Source organism: Diabrotica undecimpunctata, chromosome 4, assembly GCF_040954645.1.
Source record: "Diabrotica undecimpunctata isolate CICGRU chromosome 4, icDiaUnde3, whole genome shotgun sequence".
NCBI classification, from domain to species: domain Eukaryota; kingdom Metazoa; phylum Arthropoda; class Insecta; order Coleoptera; family Chrysomelidae; genus Diabrotica; species Diabrotica undecimpunctata.
This window is the reverse complement of record NC_092806.1, coordinates 64,147,926-64,172,431: the sequence shown is the minus strand read 5'-3', so window position 1 is coordinate 64,172,431 and position 24,506 is coordinate 64,147,926. Positions and strand designations below refer to the sequence as shown.

The window sequence follows — 24,506 nt, the reverse complement described above, 5'->3', positions numbered from 1 at the left end:
CATTCCAGAAAATTGGAAAAAATTCCCATTAGGGCTACAAAAAAGCCGATATTCAAACTTGGCTGCGCTCAAAAAACATTCCCTTTATAGAAACGCAGTTAAAAAGTGCAACTTTTACAAATCGGTAAACAACATAAAGGCGAATATAATAACTACATAGTATATGAACTGGTAAAAAGCACAAATACAACAGTGTGAAGGTTGCCACTGTACCACTGCGAGCTCAATCCAATAGAGCTTGTATGAGCGCAAGTCAAGAATTATGTTGCTGCCAATAATACAACATTTAAATTTGCTGACATTAAAAATTTATTCCATGAAGCTATATCTGCTGTAACCATGGAAAAATTGAAAAACTGAGTCAGACATGTAAACGAAGAAGTAGATCCCAAAATGTGAGAGTTATACAATTTAATTGAAGCCCAAATTGAGCCTCTTATTATTAACATTAATGATTACAGCAGTAGATCAGATTCTGAAAGTCAATAACGCAAATACTCTAATTTTATAAACTTTCTTTTTTCTGCATACATACTTTATTTTGTGGTTAATAGCTCTCGATCTTATAAATAATTTTTATATTTAAAAGTAGAACCAAATTAACTGCTGCAGAATCGACGCTATGAACTAAAGAAAGGAAAGATGACCAAAGTCGGCAATATAAGAACGAAATGAAGCACATAGAATATATTTGACTAGACGAACTAGAGAAAGAAAAATGGCATTTGAAAACAAAAGACGAATAAGTGACAAACTGTGTAGACAAAAAAGAGAAAACACATAGAGAAGGCAAAACAAGAAATACACATAAGTATATCAAACAAATAAAACAAGGGTATAAACCAAAAACTAATCTATGCAGGAATAAAAAGGGCGAAATAACCAGCAACACTAAAAAAATTAAAAACACTTGGAAAACATATTTTGAAAAACTGCTGACCGAAAACTCTTACAATGACGATGTAGAACACACAGAACATGAACGATTGGAAGAAGCTGAAAATAAAGACAATAAGATAACAAAACCGCCAACGTTAGAAGAGGTTGAAAGGGCAATCAAACTACAAAAAAGAACAAGGCCCCTGGATGTGATAGAAATATCTGCAGAATTGTTCAAGTTGAGAGGAAAGGACATAATAAAAAGTATTTATGAGATCGTACACAGAATATGGAGACAGGAGAAAATACCAAAAGAATGGAATGAGAGCATCATCTGTCCAACCCATAACAAGGGCGATAAACTCCTGTGTCAAAGCTATAGAGGAATCTCCTTGCTGTGTTGTGGATATAAAATATTTACCAGTATACTTAACCATAGACCACAACCCCTCACAGAGAAGATCAGGCAGGATTTAGGCAAGGAAGATCAATAATCAACCAACGATTCACTGTTAAGCAGGGTTTAAGCAAAGCCTTGGAACATGGAATGGATGACTATATTTTTGTCGACTTTAAATAAGTATATGACTCAATAAACAGGACACATCTATACATAATATTAAGTGAATTCCAAACTAGTTAGGATCATCCGAATGACGATGACGCACACATTCGGTCAGATACAGATACAACATAAGCCTTGTTGTTGAATGTTGTAGATAAAAGTTTTTTTCGATAAACAATTTCAATTTTGCAATAACTATTAACCCATTAACAGGCAAAGGTGCGTATACGCATCCTTTTCATTTTTATTCTTTTTTACATACTGCTAAAATATTTAGTACTCTTACAAGTATTCACAAATATTCTAGCATGTTTGTTTTATCTTTATAACCATATGTACTTGATTTTAGATAAAAAACTGTTTTACGATTTGTGAAACTAACACGATTTTTCAACTGTTTGACAACATCATGAAGATAATAATTTTTTATCGACTTTTTGACCCAACGAAGATATGAGTATGTTATGATAATATAGCTTCAAAATACTATTACGCTTTATTGTAAATAGCATACTTGATTGAAACTTGGCTTGGAATTTTTCAATTTTGATTTAAATATTGAGGGTGCGCGTACGCACAATGGGCGCATAACGGCATCAGTGACGATTGATGGCCATCGCGACATCAACCGTCTTTCAGTTTGTCTGTTACATCTGTACTGCAATTGTAAGCACGTGTAATAGCTTTTCGTAACTGTGGGGTGGTTTATAATACATAAATAAGAACTAAAAATATTTGTTTGTTGCACATAAGGGAATATTCAAAGTGATCTAAAGGTGTGTACTTCTGAAATGTCGTTGAGCCAGAAGCGACCATTTGGACCTTTGACTGCACAGAAGATGTATGATCAAACACGACCTTTGACTACTAAGGAATTAATTGCATGTCTTGAAGAAGATACAGATATAAAGAATGCAGATGAAGTAGAAGTTACATATATCCCCCCTAATGTTGATGGAATTACTGATGACGAAGACCTAGATGATAACCTCATTCAAGAAGATAATATTGATGCAGAAATTGCTGGAACATATGAAATTTAAGTTCCGACAGCAAGTGATTCTGAAGATGATATCCCACTCAGTAAAATTCGCAATAAAATGTGAAAACCTAATCAAAATAAGTAAATCGAAAATTTTACCAAAATGGGAAACAAACACCACTCCAGAATTCTCGACTACTTCTGAAAGTAATAACAATCGTTTATTAGAGAACAGCAAAGCCAGTCATTGAGGAAAGTCGCCCATCGAAATATTTTCATTATTTTTCGATGATGAAGTCACAAGCCAAATTATACATTTTTCAAATACTTATTCAGCATAAAACAATTGTCACAAATTCGATATGAATGAAGCTGAACTGAAACGCTTTATCAGTATCTGCATATTATCAGGTTATCATACTTTGCCACAATGTGACATTTATTGGTCGAAAGATGAAAATAAGGAAGTAGCCATTGTGAGGGAAACCATGTCTAGAAATAAATTTCGATCAATCAAACAAAATATTCATTTGTCTGATAATACTCAATTAGACAAAGGTAATTAATTTGCTAAACTTACTCTATCTTTCATATAATGAATACCTATAAATTTTTTACAATTTGGTATATTCAAACATAACCTTTCAATAGACGAAGAAATGGTACCATATTTTGGACGTCATTCATGCAAGATATTCATACGGGGAAAGCCTGTAAGATTTGGATTTAAATTATGTTGTCTTTGTTCACATACAGGTTATTTATACAAATTCATACCATATGGAGGTACTTTCTGTAGTTTACAAACCCCAAGAGCATCGAGTTTTTTTCGACAATTTCTTTTCATCTTATGCTCTTTTTGCGGCATTGCAGGATCTAGGCTTCTTTGCCACAGGTACTATAAGAGAAAACCGCACTGCAAAGTGTCCATTATAGAATTGCAAAACGTTCAAAAAGACGGCACGGAGAACATTCGAGTCTGCATTTGATACTGTGTCTAAAGTTTTACTCGTGAGGTGAATTCTGCTGTTATGGTAATAACAAATACCTGCACATTACTATCTCTTCTTCAAACAGAACGATACAGTCGGAAAGAACACAAAAGTATTCTCGTATCTCAGCCTAATGTACTAGCCGAATACAATATGTTTATGGATGGTGCGGATTTGAACTATATTTGCGTTGCTAATTACCGAATCAGAATAAGAGGGAAGAAATGGTGGTGGCCTCTATTTATGAATCTTATTGATAGCACAGTCGTAAATAGCTGGAAGATTTACAATATTGCAAATGATGGTAAAATGTCACAAATACAATTTCGACCACTTCTAGCAGTATCACTCACGAAATTTAACGTTGTGCAAAAATAGTGAACACAGAAGTGGCTGCTCAATAAAGTTGTGGACGTCTCTCCAAAGATAGTTTGCCTGGCGATGTAATAATATTTGACAATATTGGTCATTTGATTAAAAGTCGCGAAAGAAATGTAGGTTATGCAAAAGTCATACTATATATTTATGCAAAAAATGTAAAATTCATCTCCATCCCGAATGTTTCAAATCGTTTAATACAATAATTATGTTTTATATATAACAATATTGGCCAGGAAGCACACTTAATTTTTTAGATGTTATTGTAAATTTTTTGTTAACCAATCATAAAAATATCTTAGTTAAGGCATTGTTAACTAGTTTCAATAAAAAAATTCGGAAAAATTATTGTTTTTCATTGATTGACCGTTAATGGGATGATAAGTAAAAAATTACATTTATTCATTTGCATCTTTTGTTTACATTATGTTATCACCAAATTTATCAAAAGAAGTTGTTAGTTATTATTGTACCTGTACCAAAGAAGGTCACGAAAAAGGCTTTTTATTTGCTAATTTCTCTGGTCTATTAACCTGATCGAACATATTTGTATGATTATGAAAAATGAAATATTCGAAGCAAAATTATTACCAACAAGTATATGACGAATTACTACTTAATATAAGTTTCCCACAGAATGAAACAATTACAACAATGCTGGAAATGTGTAAAAATCCTGGAAAAGAAACATCAGATAGTTAAATGGAAGTTGATGCTACTAAGTATTGAACATAATTTTAAATGTTTTCATATGAATAACCAGTTCTATTCAACAATTTTTACACTTGATACAATGTGAGAATTTTATAAAATATAAACAAATATATTCACATATTTTATAGTTTACATTTTTAAACAAAAGTTACTTTTTACCTGAGAGCTATAATAATTTGGTCCACCACTATAAATACTTCGGAATGCACTTTATTGCAAAAACAATAAATAAACAATAAGTTTTATTGTTACCATTTATTGCAAAATATATTTCTGTTTGAGCACTTTGCAGTAAACTCTAAATTTTAATCTCTAAACATTTTTATCATCTTCGCTTTTCAATTCAGCTTTAATGCCATTTATTATTCTGAATGAAGTGTCTTTGAGATTCTTTGCCAAGACACTCTGTACATCATTAAAACTATCAGCACCGTCTTGATCAAGTGAATTTAGTATTGATTGGTACATACCATTCATAGATGTTTTCACTAAATCAGACAAAATGTTGATGTGCTGTAAATTTCCTTGATGCAAGTCTATTTTTTCTAAATCACTGTTTTGAACATGCATTTCATGTTCTTTTATTTTGTGGTTTAAATTTTTAATCAACAAATTAGCCTCCATATTTGTTGTTTTGGATTGCTGGTATAAGAGATCCAATTCTTCCAAGGAATGTTTTTGGGTCTCTATGACATTTTCCAGCTCTAAAATTATTAACTTGTTTTCTTCCAACTCATGTTTAAAGTCTTCTAGATTACTGCTTTTGCTATTAGCTTCTAAAAGTTTTGTACTCAATTCTGCAATGGTTTCTTTTAAATGAGAAATTTCTAGTGACTTTTCATCCTGTTTTGAATGATGAGCAGTATTTTTCATTTCTAGATCATAACATTTTTGTTTATACCTTTGCAATTCTGTTTGTAGATTTTCTGTTCTAAGTTCTAACACTTTTACCTTAGAACTTAAATTACTTGTGCTCCCTATATTCTGACTGCTTAGATTATCTAACTTCTGGGAAATTTGATTTAAGCTACACCTTAATTCTGAATTTTGAGCTAGAAGTACTGAGTTAAGATCTCCATATGCTGGTTGTGAATAGTAAACTTGTGGCACTGATAGTAAAGGTTTTTGGATAAGTTCAGTGCTTACAGTTTCAGGCAAATACTGGATTTCTTCTCGTTCTGTCTTTTTCACCTTTCGAAATTTTCTAGTTTTGCTTTCATGACTTTCATTTTCATCTGAAATATCTGATTCTAATGTTGGCACTGGTTTGGGCACCACTTGTTGTCCCATTTTGGTTATTCTAGACAAAATATTGGCTTTTCTAGTAGAATCTGAGCTATCAGAATCTGGGTAATTGGAAGATGTTTCAGGTTTAGTTGTGATTACTGGTGTATTGACCTTTTTCTCATCTTTGCTGTTATTTAAAGGTTCTAGCAAAATTTGGGCACCATAAAATTTGAGAAGATCTGTGAATTCCAATTGCTGCTCTTGTGTTTCAAATTTGACAAGCCAATTCTGTTGATTATTGTCAATAAATGATGATAAATTATCTTTTCGTTGTTGAAAATAAAACTGGTCACTTACTTTGGCCCTTAAAATTGTATGTGTTTTATGTTTATAGGCTATTATTTCATATACTTTTAACTCATCTGATCCAATAATTGCCAATCCATGTTTGCCCACAGGTTTGAAAGTGTTATCCTCTCTAAAAGAAATAAATGTATATTTGAGAATTATATTGAATATAAAAACTAAACAAGCAGACAGTATCCCTCGAAGATACAACTAATTTCTACTTAAGGACAATACTTATATATTATCTATTTACATTAATACCAAAGAATATAGACGCTTATAGCGTCTATATTCTTTGTTAATACATTAGAAAATAATACCTACGATTTCCATAAAGAAACAATTTTTATTAACAAGACTTTTGATGACTTAGACTGTTTTTCAGTATTTTGTTGGATTTTCGAATGATTTGGTTGTTTTGGAGCAGTATACATTAAGCTATTATTAGTTTCCTCGTTGTCCATTGTAAGTGAACCAAATAAGGATGAAAGTTTAGAACTACAACGAAAAAAATAAAATTGTATAAAATTAATTTTTATTTGTCTAAGATAAAGTTACCTATCTGAGGGGATAAAGTCGTAATCATCTTCGTTTTCCAACATTTTTCTTACTATTTAATCTATAAACATCTATAAAATACAAATTTTTAACCTTAATTCCAAGAAATATGAAATTATTATTGTTGTGACAGCTCACCATCACCAGACTACACTATAATATACAGCCTAAGTTTGGCCTAAGTTTGGCGTGATTGGTCACAGCATAAGAGCTGTGGATTGGTCAGCATCTTCATCGGATTTTGAATTTTTCAGGTTATGTATCTCTCTGTTTGGCGCGTAAACATCTGTGATTAGGCGGTTTTATACCAATTTGCCAATAAGCAACCACACAGAACATTTCAATTTAAATTTTTCTCATTTATTTTTAAAAATCTGTTAAATTGTTTTAAAAATCTGTTCGTTAGAACACCATATTTAATTACCTAAGACTTTGTTTTAGCAAGCAATTATGGATTCTGTCTATCCATCCACTTCAACAAGCTGTGAAATTAACTCAGGAGCCTGCCATCTTTGCAGCAAAATATTTAAAAATGTGGAATTACGAAATCGTCATATCAAAGGAATACATAACATAGATATGTCGATTAAGAAAATTAATCACATTATTTGTCCCTTATGTGAACAAGAAACTAATTTCAAAAGCCATGAGAACTTACGAAAACATCTTAAAGGGAACCACCAGGTGAGTATTGAATTAATAACTTTTGAATTTTCTAGTTTATAAGAATATGAGACATGGAAAGACATGCAGAAATTTGAGACAAGTTATACAATGAATAGAATTGTTAATAGAAATGAACAGAAGACATTATACTATGAGTGTAACAGAAGTAACACTAAAGGTAGGTACAATACTTTGTTACTTGTAATATTTAAAACTTATACTAATCTATATTTAGGATATAAGCCCAACTATAAAATTAGAACAGAGAAATCTGGTGGATCAATTAAAATTAAAGGAGTGTGTCCCTCCAGGCTGATTTGCAAACTGAGAGATCAAGGACAAGTTTCAGTCAGTTATTGGAAAACACATGCTGGACATAAAGAGGAATTAAGAACCATGCATCTGGCAAAAGCAGAAGAAAAAATGATTGTAGAGAAGTTAATATCTGGGGTGCCATCCAGCAGAATTTTAGAAGATTCAAGAAAATTGGAAACATCAAAACTAGAAAGACTTGCCCTATTAACAAGTAAAGACCTCTCAAATTTGTCCAGGAAGTATAATACATATAAGAAACGAGATCAAAATGATATGGTAGCAACGGCTTTAAAGGTTCAGGAATGGAATGCTAACAACAAGAATTATGCTTTCTTATTCAAGAAGGAAGGTAAAGACCTATCATTTTTTTATGCCTACTACAATTATAATTAATCCTATTCCAATTTGACTTGTGTGAATTGTTATCACTTGACTCATGTAACAAACCTTACTCTTAGCAGAATCAACAATATACATTTTTAAATAATATATCTCGTAAGATTGTAGTCATTGGTTTTTTACATTAAAACTAATTTTGTAATGGAGGTGCTGATTTATTGGGCAAACTTACTAGTTTTTTATTTTACTAGACAACCATTTTTGGGTCTTAGTCTGTTAAAGAATACTTCTCCATTCTGATCTATTTCACACTTTGCTCTTCCAGTTTTTGATAAATATGATATGTTAAATAAGAAGTCAACACAAAAAAAAAATAGGACTAATGATTACCTGTTAAAAAATACAATAAAATTTCAGTCTCTTACCATTAATTTATTATCTTTAATTATCTCTAAACTATAAATTTTTTATTTTTATTAGGAGAACAACATGATGTACTTAAAAAAGAAGATTTTGCCTTAGGATTCATGAACTCTGTTATGGAAGATAAATTAAGAGAATTCCATAGCATAATTTGTATGGATGGTACACATGGCACGAACAAGAGGGGAATGGATTTAACAGTGGTGATTATTAAAGATGACAGGAATACAGGATTTCCAGTTGCATTCTTACTGTCAAACCGATTGGACCAAGTAGTTCAAGAAGTTTTTTTAGGTATGTATTATATGAGTAGTGACAATTTATGACTGGTAAGTAAAAATAATTTTTAAAAACTTTTAGGTGCTCTCAAGAATAGAATGCAAACTGGAATTCATGCAGAACATTTTATGAGTGATGACGATAAAAAATATTATAATGCATGGGTGAAGATTATGGGCAACCAACCAAAGAGGCTTTTATGTACATGGCACGTTGTGAAAAATTGGAACATTCAAGGGAAGAAGAAAATAAAAGATCCAATTTTGAAGAAACAGATGAAAACTGAGATGAAAAGAATTATTAATGAAACGGATGAAGATAGATTTATGGAGTTATGCAATAGATATATAATCAAATTACAAGAGGCAAATGAGATAGATTTTTTTAATTATCTGGCACGGTAAATAAGTATATGAAATCATACATTTTAAGTCATCCTTAAGTCTATTTTTTTTGTAGGAATTACTTTCAGAATGAAGAGAGAATCAAAATGTGGGCTCATTGTTACAGAAAAAATTCAGGAATCAATACAAACATGGCGATAGAATCTTTCAACAACCTATTGAAGACCAACCACCTTAGGAGAAGTGCTGGGGTAACAATTGAAAAGTTATTGGACACAATAGATGATCTAGTTGACATTAAAATGTGGAAGAGGATTATAGACATCGAAAGACCAAATGCGAACAATTATCAAGATACGGTTATAGCAAAAGCACACAAAATGGCAGAAACGATGAAAAACAAAGTGGAGGTTAAGAAAAATGAGAAGGTATATGGTCAATTTCAGGTAAAGTCATTTAGAGATCCTAATAAATTATATAATGTAAATATAAGGCAAGTATGTGAAAATGAATGTAAGACATTGTATTGTAGAGTATGTAAAATTTGTATTCATCGCTATCAGTGTGAGTGTGCTGAATATGTGGTGAGGAATATCTTGTGTAAGCATGTGCACTTGGTAAGAATGCACGAGGAGCGCGAGGGAACTAACTCTGTTTTAGATGATGCTGCAAGGTGTTTGGCAGTAACTTCAATTATCAAATCAAGGCATCAGGAGGAAATTAATGAGTTTGTCAGAGGGAAGGTAGAACAGACAAATGTCATCCAGGAAAAAACCAAACGAAGTCTTCAAATAGAAAACTTGGTAAATTTAATGGAAGACTTAGATGATGAAAGTTTTGCAAGATTACATGACAAAATTGTGAGGGACATTCAAGGAACAAAGCGCAAAGTGAAGAAAGAATTTCAGGAAACCCCTAAGGATATTACAAAGAAGCGAAAAATGGAAAACCAGGAATATTTTCCTTCCAATAAAAAAAGAAACTGATTAAAAATTAAATTTGAACCATTCTTGTAGCTCACTTTATAGGCTTATTTACCTATTGCAAATTGCCTTTTGCATTAATTAGTCTTAGATGTCATAACTAACGACCTTCTTTTACAGATTCTTAGTTCTAAGACTAATTAACACTTTATTTTCAGATTCTTAGTATTAAGATATCTAACCCCTTTCTTTGCAGATTCTTAGTTATAATACTAATCAACTTTTATTGCAGATTCTTACTTGTAATAAACATTTTATTGTATTTTAATAAAGGTATTTTTCCCGCTAGCTAGGGTTCATATATAACCTTTATGTCCACGGACCGTGATCCCTATATGCTCCGGTCCAACATAGCTATGGATAGTGCGACTGGACCACCTTCCCTCATTCCCGAGGGTCAAATCCAGCGACAATTAGTAATATATGTAGTAAAATTTCATAAAATATATGTATAAATGCTTAGTTTAGGCCTGAATTTTAAAGCTGTGTTAAGTAATGATGTTATAATGATGTTATATTTGTATGCTTTTATATTAGAATTGCATTTTTAAATCGGGATGTACTGGGCCCTAGGCGAGGTTTAGAGGGGATTTCCTTCGCCATTGCATCAATAACGGCCCCCCCTCCTTTGATTTCCCAGATTTTTAATAAAGAATAAAGACATTTTAAACATAACTGTTTAGTGTTTTATTTGGTTTGCAATAGTTATTTCCAGTAAACCTCTGCTTCATTTTGTTAACAATGACAATTTTTCATAGTACTCGATTCACAATATATATCTTTTTATTATCCTACATTTGTGGTGAAATCTAATATAATTCAGTGTTCTAAAAAAATGAAAATGGATAAATGTCAATTTGGATTTATGCAAGGAGGCAGGTCTACATCAGCAATTTTTATTATAAAACAGCTAATTTAACAATTTAGAGTGAAAGAGATAGACTTGCGAATAGTATTATTAATCTTGAGAAAGCACATGATGAAGTTATCAGAAACCTACTGTGGCAGAGATTTAGTAGGAAAGGAGTGCCAGCTGAATGTGTGAGTGGAGTATGAGCAAGTAACAACTATAATAGTGTTAGAACTACTATATATAGTTAGAATAACTATTATAGTGTTAGAACTATACAATTGTAGGTGAAACTGGCCAATTTTGTGTGAAAATAGGGCTTCATCCGGGTTTCGCCCATATTTATTCTCATTTGTGCTGGATTAGATAACAACTGAACCTGCTTGGTATAGAGTAGCGGAGACAAGTCCTTAATGAAAAATGATTAAAATTAAGTTGGATACAAACAAAATATTTAGAATATTCTTTTAAATATGATATTTCAATTCCAGATAGAGTAGTTGGCTTGAATAGACAAGAACTCAAAAAAGATGATAATTTTCGGCTTTTAGGATCGGTATTACCGTTTTATTTATCATACTTCAATTAAAGATAAAGGAAAGAGGCAAATTGAATGATGTGTGATAAAAAAGGTACGAAGAAAACTAAAAGGTAATTGTATAGGACTGCTTTTAGACCAGCTATGATGTATGGTACTGAATGTAGGGCAGTAAAAAAGGGGATGAACAGAAATTGCATGTTTTTGAAAAACCATAATCTCAGAGAAAAAGCGGAGAGGTACTTAGTCCCTGGAAGAGAACAGAAAAGTTTACAGGAAAATAATTAGAGAAGCCGATCCCACATAGAGAAAGCTAACGAGAATAATAATGTTAATGAATGTTCTAGAAATAAAAATAATAAGAAGAACCTCTAAATCTTAATAAAAAAATTACCTAATCAAAAAAAATTAAAACAATATCTATATATCTAATAAAAAAGCATCACTAGCATATCAAAATAAAAAAACACAAGTCAGAAATTAATTTTACCTACATAATCTCAAAAGAAAAAATAATTACATTTCTAATAAAACTATAATAGCCAGCTTAATCCTAAAATGTGAATATCATCCGCTTTGTACCAATACCACAGTAGATTGCTACTCTGCTAATAAATTTTTTAGCGATATACTGTGTCACAATACCTCAATTGTCATTTTAAAAAGCATGAAACCCGCCAATTTTTAAATTGGGACCCACCCACCAACCAATCACGCCAAACCTAGGCTGTATATTATAGTGTAGTCTACCATCACCAATTCTATTTACTCAGAGAAATTCAATCACTACTATATAGACAACCAGTAAACTCCGTATCGAAATAAATACATAAATTATGAAAGAAAAGAAACAAATGGGCAATATCAAAATATGAGATTTATTTAGAATACAGATTCATTTACTTATGCCAAAAAATATAGTTGCATGTGTCTATTCTTTGCTTTAATAGCCCAGGAAAATAAGCTTTTTTTCGTGACACTCGTCCGGCCAGGCAAACGACAATTCTGTGCGTGAAGAGAGTTAAGTCCTAAAACACTGTTTTGAGTTTTGAGATAAATGCGTTTTAAGTTTGCAATAAATAACCGGAAAATGTGTTCGGTTGGTTATTCTCTGCATATCATCACAGTATAGAGTTATCTATACTGTGATATCATATAGTTCGATGCCAAGGTTATGTTCATTGCACCCAAATTCAAGTTAACCCAATGAACTACTTTAACAAACAACAAATACTTTGATTCTTAGCCCTAACAAAAATCTGCTCTAATTTGTTGTTATCAGCTATGGAAGTAAAAACTGAAATTAAGGAAGAGTTTGTGGAAGGTCACCTAAAAAAGAGTCATTTATTCTTAACCACAAATCTTGAAAATTTGAAGAGTGAACCAGAAAAAAATTCAGGTATTACAAGAAGTAAGATTAATGTTAAACAATGTGACATAATTTGTATTTATTAGCTATGGAAATGGAAGCTGAAATTAAGGAAAGCTTTTTTGAAGGAAATCCAAGATATGAGAGTCAGCTATCCTCATCCACAAATCTTGGAGATTGGAAGAATAAACTAGGAGACAATTCAGGTAATGCAGGTAATAAAATTAGTGCTAAACAATGTGATCTAATTTGTATTTATTAGCTATAGAAATTGATGCAATTAAGGAAGGATTTTTTGAAGCCGATTCAAAATATATTGAGAGTCAGTTATCCACATCCACATATCTTGAGGATCTGAAGAATGAGTCAGAAGATAACTCTGGTAAGACAAGGAATTATTGTGTTATATGTTTAGTTGCCATATCAATACTATCTGGTTGATTACAGGTGTTTTATCTAAAGAGGAGAATTCTTTAAAATTTAGTAGATAGTAAAAACTGACTTACTTAAACCTATTGTCTCTTTTTTTGTGAGCCAATTTTGTAATTTATTCAATATCACAAATACAAATGTTCTTATGTCTAAGAGTATGATGGCAATATTAATATATATTTTCTAAAAAGCTTTATAATTTTATTAGAAGTTTTGTCAAACAGGTATTTTGAAAATGTATTTCAGATATTATAATCAGACCAATAAGTTTTGTTTGCTAAGTTTTGTCACTAGTATAAGATTCAGTCTATTATGTGGTAGTGGTTAATCTGTGAGCATAATATGGTCCAAATATAGCATGTAAGAATGATTGTTTTTGTGTATAGTAGTTTTTCATTTTAAGTAATGAGTCATATGTTCCGTTATATCAAATATCTGCTGGGTACAACTGTTGTTCTACTGTTTTTAGTATAATTAGGTTTATTTATCTTCCATCTTGTTTATTGTGGTATTTATTTATTTATTTCCTCTAGAAACTGTCCATTCTGGCTAAGGTCTATTGTTAGAATTTTCAGGTCACACAAAAGCTCTTAATGTGATTAACAACCACAGTTAACTGCTTTACAAAACTAACATGCACTTAAATTAGAAATTTATACTGTTAATGCAGTGTCCTCTGGCTTGGCAAGCTAGTATTACAGCCACTGAGCTACGGTCATCACTATAAAATAGAAACTTTTTACCTGTAAAATTGCTATAATGATAGTAAAATCCTTCGCAATTGTTAAATATGCCTCGAATAATTTTCAATAAGGAAAGTTTTAAGAATACACAGGAATGTGCCTAAGATAAAAAACATTTACATGTAAAATTGTTTCAATTGATATTTTGGAAATCATAACATTTAATGTGTTACATAACATAATCCGTGTCTATTGGCACAACATAGTGCACTATGTTGTGCCAATAGACATGGGTTTTTAAAATTTTCTCTTGTATTCTATTAAATATTTTCTTTTATTTTAGGCTCTCTCTGTGAGGAGAACACATTGGAGTTTATGGAAACAATATCCCAACATACATATAAAAAAGAATCTGTTGTTCAACCAGATGAAGAAAAAGAATGTGAAACTTGTATTAAGCAGCTTGGCCATAAAAGTTATTTAAACAAACATATAAAAATGCGCACTGGAAAAAGGCACATTGATTTTACTGAAGTATGTAACTTGAAACATCATATCATAACTAACACTGGAGAAAAGCTTTACAAATGTGAAATTTGTTTTAAGCAATTTGGACAAAGAGGAAATTTGAAAAAACACTTAAGAGTGCATTCTGGAGAAAAGCCTTACAAGTGTGAGATTTGTTTTAAGCGGTTTACTAAAGTATGTCATTTGAAACATCATCTCAGAACTCACACTGGAGAAAAGCCTTACAAGTGTGAAATTTGTTTTAAGCAATTTAGTGAAACAGACAGTTTGAAAAAACACTTAAGAGTGCACACTGGAGAAAAGCCATACAAGTGTGAAATTTGTTTTACGCAATTTAGTAATGCAAGCAATTTGAAAAGACACTTAAGAATACACAGTGGAGAAAAGCCTTGTAAGTGTGAAATTTGTTTTAAGCAATTTTGTCAATCGGAAGATTTGAAAAAACACTTAAGAATACACACTGGAGAAAAGCCTTATAACTGTGAAATTTGTTTTAAGCAATTTAGTCAAGCAGGAGATTTAAAAACACACTTAAGAATACACACTGGAGAAAAGCCTTATAAGTGTGAAATTTGTTTTAAGCAATTTAGTACTGCAAGCAGTTTGAAAAATCACTTAAGAATGCACACTGGAGAAAAGCCTTATAAGTGTGAAATTTGTTTTAAGCAATTTAGTGCTGCAAGCAGTGTGAAAAATCATTTAAGAATGCACACTGGAGAAAAGCCTTATAGGTGTGAAATTTGTTTTAAGCAATTTGGACAAGCAGGATATTTGAAAAAACACTTAAGAATGCACACTGGAGAAAAGCCTTACAACTGTGAAATGTGTTTTAAGCAGTTTACTAAAGTATGTAATTTGAAATCTCATATCAGAACTCACACTGGAGAAAAGCCTTACAAGTGTGAAATTTGTTTTAAGCAATTTAGTGCAACAGACAGTTTGAAAAAACACTTAAGAGTGCACACTGGACAAAAGCCTTACAAGTGTGAAATTTGTTTTAAGCAATTTAGTCAAGCAGGAGATTTGAAAAAACACTTAAGAATGCACACTGGAGAAAAGCCTTACAAGTGTGAAATTTGTTTTAAGCAATTTAGTGAATCAGGCAATTTGAAAAAACACTTAAGAGTGCACACTGCAAAAAAGTCTTAAATGTGTGAAATTTGTTTTAAACAATTTAGTGAAGCAAAAGACACTTAAGAATGCACACTGGAGAAAAGTTCTACAAGTGTGAAATTTGTTTAAAGCAGTTTTTTACTAAAAGTTATTTGAAAGTCCATTTGAGAGTGCACACTGGAGAAAATCCTTACAAGTGTGTTTTAAGGAATTTAGTGAAGCTGGCAGTTTGAAAAGACCCTTAAGAATGCACACTGGAGAAAAGCCTTTGTGAAATTTGTTTTAAGCAATTTAGTACTGCAAGCAATTTGAAAAAACACTTAAGAAGCCTTACAAGTGTGAAATTTGTTTTAAGCAATTCAGTGAATCAGGCAATTTGAAAAAACACTTAAGAGTGCACACTGCAAAAAAGTCTTAAATGTGTGAAATTTGTTTTAAGCAATTTAGTGAAGCAAAAGACACTTAAGAATGTAGACTGGAGAAAAGCTTGTGTGAAATTTGTTTTAAGCAATTTATTACTGCAAGCAGTTTGAAAAAAACTTAAGAAGCCTTACAAGTGTGAAATTTGTTTTAAGCAATTTAGTGAAGCAAATGACACTTAACAAGCGATTTGATTGTTGTGAATTGATTTAAGAATCCATACTGGAGAAAAGCCTTACAACTCTGATATCTTTTTTAAGCATTTAAAAGGTTACCCAATGCCATCTTTCTGAACACAAACATACAATTTAGTGAAGCAAGCAGTTTAAAAAAACACTTAGAATACACACTGGAGAAAAGCGATACAAATGTGAAATTTGTTTTAAGCAGTTTTCTAAAATTTATAATTTAAAATGATCTTGAGATTGCACACTGGAGAAAAACCTTAAAAAAAAAGGGTGAAAGGACTGGCACTTTTCTTATATAAAAGTCGTTTCAGTTAAATTGACTGAAACTTTACAGAGATTCAGCTTTGGTTATACGGATCAAAAGTTATCATTGCGCCAAGACGCAGAAATCAATTGTTTTGAGTGATAGAGAGTCATAATGTCAGTTTTTAGTCAACTTTTCAAAATAATGAATTTGGAACCGGAATTAGGTACCAGGATATCCTACCCAGGACATCCCACTTTGTTTTTTACTGAAAAAAATTAGAAATGTCATTAATATACCATATTGATGTTTATTGAGATTCAGATGATGTATATTGTATGTGTGGGTCGGTACATTTCCAAATTCCTGATTTTGAAAAATTAATATTTTGAATTGACTAAAAACTGATATTTTGAAGCTCTAGCTTTAAACAATTTCTGAGAAACAATTTATTTCTGAGTCTTGGAGCACTGAAATCTTTTGATTATCATGACCAAAACTACCTATCTGCAAAGCTTCGGCCAATTTAACTGAAACACTTTTACATAAGTAAATAAGAAAACAACAGGAATATTTGCATGAATATGACAACCAATGAGGCTAAGAGTTGCATCTTGTGTCACATTTCATTGAGGGAATTTTGAACATTTTTTGTAGCTGTGCGCTTATGTTAAATTATAAACACTATCACTGCTCAGCGCATTTTCATGGAAATCAACCGCCGTGCTGACTAGTATTTTTTAAAAAATATTTATGAATAAATAAAGTAAATATTAAATAAAGGGTATTTTAAATAAATTTGTAATATTTTATGCGAAAAGAAGAAAAGACTCGGATCCGAGTCGTGAGCATATTGCTTATATTTTCTTTATTTGTGCTAAGCGACTCGGATGTGAGTCGTTGATATAATTAAAAAAAAATTATTTACAATAATTTTTTATTAAATCAAATGAGAAATGTAACAAATCGAGAACTAAGGAAAAAAACAAATTTTCATTTCCTAGCAAATTGTTTATGAACACTTAAGATGAAAACTTCCAAATATAATTCAATGGTACTTTTTCGTGATGCTCATATTGTATTGGATTTTATACACTTAAATTAAATTAAAAAAGAACATAAAAAAAGTCAAAAAATAATAAAAAATTCCCAAATTTAAATGTATCTCGAAAACAAAATACGATCTGGAACGAGAGTACAGGCAATTTTGTAAATATTGTATGGAGTTTCAACAAGCGAAATGAAAATTCTAATATTCAACAACATTGTAACCAGGTACAATATCTGACTGTTATGCAAATTAGTAATTGGAAAGTCAATATCGGCAATACAAACTTATTCAAAGTATAAGGTACCTATCTATTGTAGTCTTTTATTGAGGGATTTCAATTTATTACCCATAACACTTGTGAAAGTTTTCTAGATATTTATATTTTCATACTAGAAATCAGGTAACAATTAAAAGGTCTTTAGAAAATGAAAATTTTGTCTAAACTAATATACTGAAAGCAATCTATCTGTTGTTTAAATGGTATTTGCGAAAACAATCTATGCATAGGCCAGGTATTCGTCACAATCTGCACACTCGTAAATTGTGTTTTTTCTAATTTTATCGATGGAAGATATTCTACCTTATTTCATTTTTGTTTCTCCCTTTTTAGATTTACTAGCAATTACTTTAGGCAAATGTTTGTGAGCAAGATTACGTTCTTTACTTTTATATGTTTTATAGAGTAATTCGCAAATGACTTATAAGCGAAAATCTGAGAGGGGGAGTTTTGTTCCAGAATATCTGTTATATAGAAAAAAGGCGTCAAGCAACATTAACTGGAAAAAGTGGAGCCCAAGTTGTTTGTACCACTGTAACGTTTTTCTGGAACATGGGTAGTACAACATTTGATCTTGTTTATTTATACCTGCCATGTACTGGTTATATTTCAATATTGGTAATAGTCTGACAACATTCCATCCTCTCCTGGTTGCATGTTCAGTCAAAGTATTGGGAAATTCAGAAGATATATATAACCACATCTTTTGTCATGCCATTTACCAATCATTACTCCATTACAATATTGTACTGTGGTTTCTTCTTTGGATAGTTTAGCATTGGTTACTTCTGAGGGGTTTCTAATTCGACCTACAATGTACCAGTGCAATAAGTGTGCCGTGTCAATAAATGTTTGGCCAATAAATAACTATTATAAAAGTTATCCATGTAGATGGCATGTCCCGAGTAGAGAAATCTTTTCGCTACTTCCAATAATACCTTGGTGGAATGTCATTTTCCTCCTATCGCCGGATCCGAGGCGCCTATGTAGAGTACGATGTTTTGGATAATACCAAAAAGGTTCTGTTATAATATACAGTTTGATGCCGAATTTATTCTTTTTCTGCTTAATATACTACTTGAAACTAAGTCTGCCCTTCCATAGTGCCATGGATTCGTCTAAAGATAAGTCCCTAGCTGGATAATATAGAGCAGCCATTATATTATTAAAAAAATTAATGACTGGTTTTACTTTTATACAGCCGATCTCCAGGCACATCATTTAGTGTTATCGGATTGTGAGCGAAGTGTAAGCATCTCAAGATTAGCAGAAAACGATATCTGCTCATGTTTTGAAAACATATTTTAGGTTAAATATTGGATCTGTTTTCCAGTAATCTTCCAATTTTGACATGCGTATGTTACCAGAATGGAAAATTAATCCAATAAACACCAAAAATTCTGGTATGGAAAGTGGTTTAGATCTAGAAATCCGGCTATGTTCCAGAGCACCAACTTAGGACAAGAATGTTTGTTCAGCATAATAATTGGTTTCATCTACCACCATATTCAAAAACTCATCATCGAATATCATTCGAAGATAGTCTTGGTTTAGAGTTTTTTGGAGGATCTATCAAAAGTCCGTTATTTCTGATAAAAGGAAATCTCTGCATTTCCGAAACCCCATCTGTCCAAACTTCAGCAGTGTTTTCTTCTCCTATATCAGCCATACTTTGATATCCTACATTTCAGTATATATTTCATCATATGTACAACAATAAAATAATTTACTATTTTATTTTGGAATAAAGCCACAATTTAGGTTTGAAATTAAATTCTGACGGATATTCTTAAGTTAAAGTTGATTTCGTGTAATCGCTAACTCATAGCTTATCAGAATAGTCATTTTCAGAAGGCTCAGACTCTTTGTCGCTAATCTCTATGTCGTGATCACTAACTGATTAATTTAGAATTTTAAATAATTCGTCTTGTGTGAATTTTGCACTTTGTAATTTAGGTTTTTTAATTCCCGAAGGGCCCGGTTGTTGTTCATCCATATTGGCACACTTTATACTACGATTCAAAAACGAAAAGCACTTTTCAATTATAAAAGGGTATACAAACACGCTCGTCCGAATACAACGTTCTTATTCAAGCGCTAAAAGAATACTGACGCGTTTTAATTTGGGACTCCCGATGACTCGGATCCGAGTCACGAGCATACAGAGATAAACACAGCTGACTCGGATCCGAGTCATGAGCAGTGAACGAGTTAATGGTACTTTCTGTTATTGTTCTGGTTTAATCACATTGTATTAGATCGGATCAGGAATGAAAAATACGCATTATTTTCAATAGGGCAAAGTTAGATCTGACGTTAGCTTGACAGAGAAACATTAAATTAAAAGCTGTAGTGTTGGACCTGATATTATCTTGGAAAATAGGGTTATTTGGTTCTCGCAGATAGGGCACTGTAACGGTTCCAAGACTTTATGAATGTATTCCTGTGCATTCATTTCAGTCACGCACACTGATTTTGAGAACTGATCCGGGACCTCTACGACGTTGGTGTATGTGTTCTTCCGTCCAAGTATTCCAAGATCGCATTACAGTAGTAACATTCCTACCAACCCTATTAGTGATTTCTCAAAGAGCCATTCTTACAGGTACATAATAAACTGGATACTAAGAACTCCGATATGGAGAACTCTAGCCAGAGTCCACAAAAGAAGTACAATAGAACTGATGCTCTCACTCAATCCTAGATCGGCACAGGCTCTAAAGAAAGATGGGCAATTGGTCAGGTAAGAATATTACTCCAAAAAAAGCCATGCTGACCAGCCTAGTTCAAGTTCTACAGCTACAAGCAGAGCTCGCCTTATTTGATAATTTGCTGGTAGCTCGAGCCATTATCAAATTACCAAATAACTAAATCGAATTAGAACATTCGTAAGCACTGCGACTGCTGTATTCAAATATATTCATATAGTAGGGCGAAAAAAACTATTTCACACTAAATAAATATTTCTTAAAGTTGAATTTGTTCTCATTCTTTTTGAAGTGAGTACTTCTTCTCGCTCGGTATGATGTTTTGCACGGGCTCGAAATCCTATTTAGCGTGACTCGAAAAATCAAGACGGGTGTAGTAACCTTGCGGTATACCGTAATATAATACATATACACTTATTATAATTTTTTTATAGCAACTCGAGAACGACTGCATCGATTAGACTATTCTTACTTAATATATTCGTTATTTCCTCCCCTTTCATTTGCTATGTTAGGATACGTTCAGTTGTTTATTTTGTACTCAGCCAGAGGCCTTCTTCAAGTCAATAAATCAAAATTTGTCTTTTAGTTAAACTATTTTTATCGATAGTGCCCTATGACATCTCGTATGTAACTATACATTCATTAATAATGAAGACACTGCGTAGTGCCCTTTTGGTTGTCGCTTTGTTTGTTTTTTTTTCTATCTTAATATATTCGTGATATTACCCTTTCATTTAACGTATCACACGCTCCAATCGGACCAATAACAAAGGAAATATGATGTAATGCCCTCTTAGCAATGCCGCTATGTGTTTTTTTCTCTCAACATATTCGCCTTTTGGATTCTTTTATTCTCTGCAAGTTCTTCCACCAATTTTTCTAATGCAACAACTCTTCCATTTTCTAATGCTAAATATTCTTTTCTAAATCTATAGAGGCCTCTTCCTTTCTGGAGCTTTCTCAATTTAACTGCTTGTTTGGGAGTAGCAGTTGATTTAGGTGTTGTACTGGTACTAGGATAATCTGTTATATGGGGTGCAACTTTTACTGGTTTTTTATGTGTTCCAGTTGTAGAGCTAGGACTATCTAATAGTTTGAAGGGTGCAACTGTTAATATCTATATGTATCATATATACGAATATAGGAGAATCTAATAATACATGGGGTGTAACTGTCGATGGGTTTGTATCTACAAAATCTAAACGATTAAGTGAAGAGTAGATTTTCCCGTGATTTATAGTTTTATCTTTTGTAAATATTTCTTCAAGCATTAAAATATTCCCAGGTGATGCGTCCTCTACCAGTGTTGGACATTTTATTATTATCCTTGATCGTCTTATAGTGGTGTTTTAAATTTCGTATTTTTCTGTCAAGGTCTTCCTCACATACCGTATAAAATCATTTTACGAAAAACTTTTTTTATTTTACCCCATGTCATTTTTTTCATTTTCGGATTACAAAATTCAGAAATATGTTTACCATATTCGGTGATCAACAATTTTGTGGTCTCTGAATTCCTTCAAGTGGCTTAATTTCCAATAAATTAGCACATTCTTGAATATAATTTAGGAAGAACTCCGTATCTACAATAAAAATATTTGTAAGGTTATAACAACACAATGTGTTCGGTAGCCGTTATTTTATATACAAAACCATTAAAAATATATTCTAGAATGTACAATTTCCATTCCCGCCCAGTGGCGGCGCCTGGTGTAAAGTATTGGGGGTGCACACATATTATAAATACCATATAAAAATAGATAACACCATAGGCCTCCGCTTCAGCCCTATTTCCGTAAACAAAAGTTTTTTGAGTGTCGCCAAATTGTAAAAATCAAAGGATCTTATTAAGAAACTACAATAAATAATGTATTTTATTAAACTTAAAATTATAATTTAGTTTTTAAATGTTATAAGCAAGTTTTGTATTGAAAATCAAGTCGCCTGTCTTTTTTTGAAATAGATTCTTCAATAACCAATTCATTAAAATTTGGAATTTCTTGAATCATTTTTTTTTCAATTGATAACATGGCGAGTGCAGTTAGTCGATCCTGGCCCATAGTACTTCTAAGGAAAGTTTTGATACGTTTCAATGTAGAGAAACATCGTTCTGCTTCTGCTGTTGACATTGGCATCGTAACAAGTACTTGAAGAATTAAATTAATTTCAGAAAAATCTTCTTGCAAATTATTTTCAATCAAAAATTTAGGTAAGTGAACTGCTCCGGAAAGTTCTTTAAAATCGGATCTTCTATAAACAATTTCCAATTCAGTCCTTAATTTGTTTTTATTTAAAAAGGGATAATTGTTAATTGCTGATTCCAATGTCAATGTAGGAAAATTTGAGCTGTATATTTCAAAATTGTCCACTGAAAATAATTTTGCTATTTCCAAATGTCCTGTAAACAAAAACCTTCTTTTAATTTCAGATAGTATAGTATCGCAAACTTCCTTAGCTTGAATAATTGTGGAGACATAAGAATTTCTGTCATCTTTCTTCCGTCTCTTCCTGGAGTGACTATCGTCAATGTCTGTTAACTCGGTTTCTCTTATAGTGTGAATATTGTCTCTTTCTTTTTGTATATTTTCTTCAAATGTAGTCAGGCATCGTTTTCCGATTACGGAATCAGTAGCAGTTTTTTGTATTTGTGAATATAGTATGTCAACGTGGGGCATAACACGATGAAAAACTTTCAACCAAAATACAAATTTATTATCATTCAATAACCTTAAAAGTGCACCTGCTTTTGTTATGGTACCAGATTGCCTGGATGTGGATTGTATTCTTTCCATGCACTCTATTAGGGCTTCTCTATTTTCATACACCATGTTCACCGTTCTAATTTTGAAATTCCATCTTGTAGCAGATGCTGATGGAACCCTATTTCCCACAACTTCATCTAATATGGCAACTCTCTGAGGTGAATTTGAAAAAAAAATTAGTAATGTCGGTCAAACCAGCAAAAAATATGCGTACATTAGTATTTATGCTTGTTGCCTGAGACATTAACAAATTTAACTGATGCGCATAACAATGTATATAATTGGCATATCTAAATTTATCCTGAATGAATTTTTGCACACCCCCATGAACGCCACTCATAACAATACGCCGCTCCGTCATAGCTTTGAGAAATTAACTTATCGGAACTTGATAAAACACAACTTAAACATTCTTCTATGCAGCCAGCTAAGGAAACAGCATCGTGGTTATTTGGTTTTAAAAAAGTCCAAAATCTTTCAACAGGGGTCCCGTTTTGTAAAGTGTAACGATAAACTATAACCATTTGAAAAATATTTGAAATGTCACTCGTTTCATCACTCACAATGGAAACAAATTTTGAAGCAGCAATTTCTTTTTTGATATGTTCCTGACACACTGAAAGCATACAATCGAGTAAATCATTTTGAATGTCTTTTGACGTTCCTTTAAACACAGTAGCTTGCTGCAAATGGTCTTTGAGAGCTAAATCCAATTCGGCGGAAAAATTTATGAGACCTCTAAATATACCAGGGTTTATTGAATCCTTTCTTTCATCATGGCCGCGGAGAGCAAGTTCAAAAGCACCACAAAATTTGACACAGTTTATAATTTTTGATAAGACGTACTATTATTTTTTATTTGTTCATTATGTTTTGCAATATTTAATCGGTATGCACTATTTAGTTGTTGCCGAATATCTTGTTTACCTAATAAATTGAAACCTAATTTAGCAGATATGTGTGACTTTGAATGTTGATGCTTTTTAATTTTTTCGGATAAATGAACTAAGTCTTTAATGCCATATTTTGTCCATTCTGATTTCTTATCTCCAAATAGTAAACACGGAAAACGGTAAAGAGTATTGGTAGTAGCACACCCACACAACCAGTCAGTTTTTTCATAAATCTCAATTTTAAATGATCGTTTATAATCCCGACTTTTGCATTTTGTTACCTTCGAAATTAACAAATTTGGTTTAGGACGACCGGCACTTTTAATTTTTAATTTTTCTTCTAAAGATAGTGAAGAAAATTTAATTGATTTTAAATAATCCACGCTAACATTCACGCTCTCCATTCTTAAATTGTTTGAAACTTGATAAGCATTACTAACACCGCAAAATTTAAA

At 31.9% G+C, this 24,506-nt stretch overlaps 3 protein-coding genes across 5 annotated transcripts; 2 read left to right on the top strand and 1 right to left on the bottom strand.

Moving 5' to 3' along the window:
* Positions 1-491: 491 nt before the first annotated feature.
* LOC140439601 (uncharacterized) lies at positions 492-6,783 on the bottom strand. Its single transcript, XM_072529618.1, has 3 exons — positions 6,644-6,783; positions 6,410-6,583; positions 492-6,215 (listed from the first exon to the last, which is right to left on the bottom strand). The coding sequence occupies exons 1-3, from the start codon at positions 6,685-6,687 to the stop codon at positions 4,823-4,825; spliced, it is 1,611 nt and encodes a 536-aa protein (XP_072385719.1). The 5' UTR covers positions 6,688-6,783; the 3' UTR covers positions 492-4,822.
* Positions 6,784-6,909: 126 nt separating this feature from the next.
* Positions 6,910-10,580, top strand: LOC140439600 (uncharacterized). Its single transcript, XM_072529617.1, has 5 exons — positions 6,910-7,487; positions 7,545-7,973; positions 8,444-8,680; positions 8,747-9,065; positions 9,125-10,580. Exons 1-5 carry the CDS (start codon positions 7,391-7,393, stop codon positions 9,993-9,995), a joined length of 1,953 nt encoding a protein of 650 aa, XP_072385718.1. The 5' UTR covers positions 6,910-7,390; the 3' UTR covers positions 9,996-10,580.
* A 1,585-nt stretch (positions 10,581-12,165) lies between these two features.
* Positions 12,166-17,676, top strand: LOC140439599 (uncharacterized). 3 transcript variants are annotated; one of them, XM_072529616.1, is made up of 4 exons: positions 12,166-12,779; positions 12,878-12,955; positions 13,012-13,131; positions 14,208-17,676. In XM_072529616.1, exons 1-4 carry the CDS (start codon positions 12,665-12,667, stop codon positions 15,539-15,541), a joined length of 1,647 nt encoding a protein of 548 aa, XP_072385717.1. In that variant the 5' UTR covers positions 12,166-12,664; the 3' UTR covers positions 15,542-17,676. The 3 variants fall into 3 exon arrangements, with proteins under 3 accessions (XP_072385717.1, XP_072385716.1, XP_072385715.1); XM_072529615.1 differs by having other exon boundaries at positions 12,836-12,955; positions 13,018-13,131; XM_072529614.1 differs by having other exon boundaries at positions 12,836-12,955.
* The last annotated feature ends 6,830 nt before the right edge of the window (positions 17,677-24,506 follow it).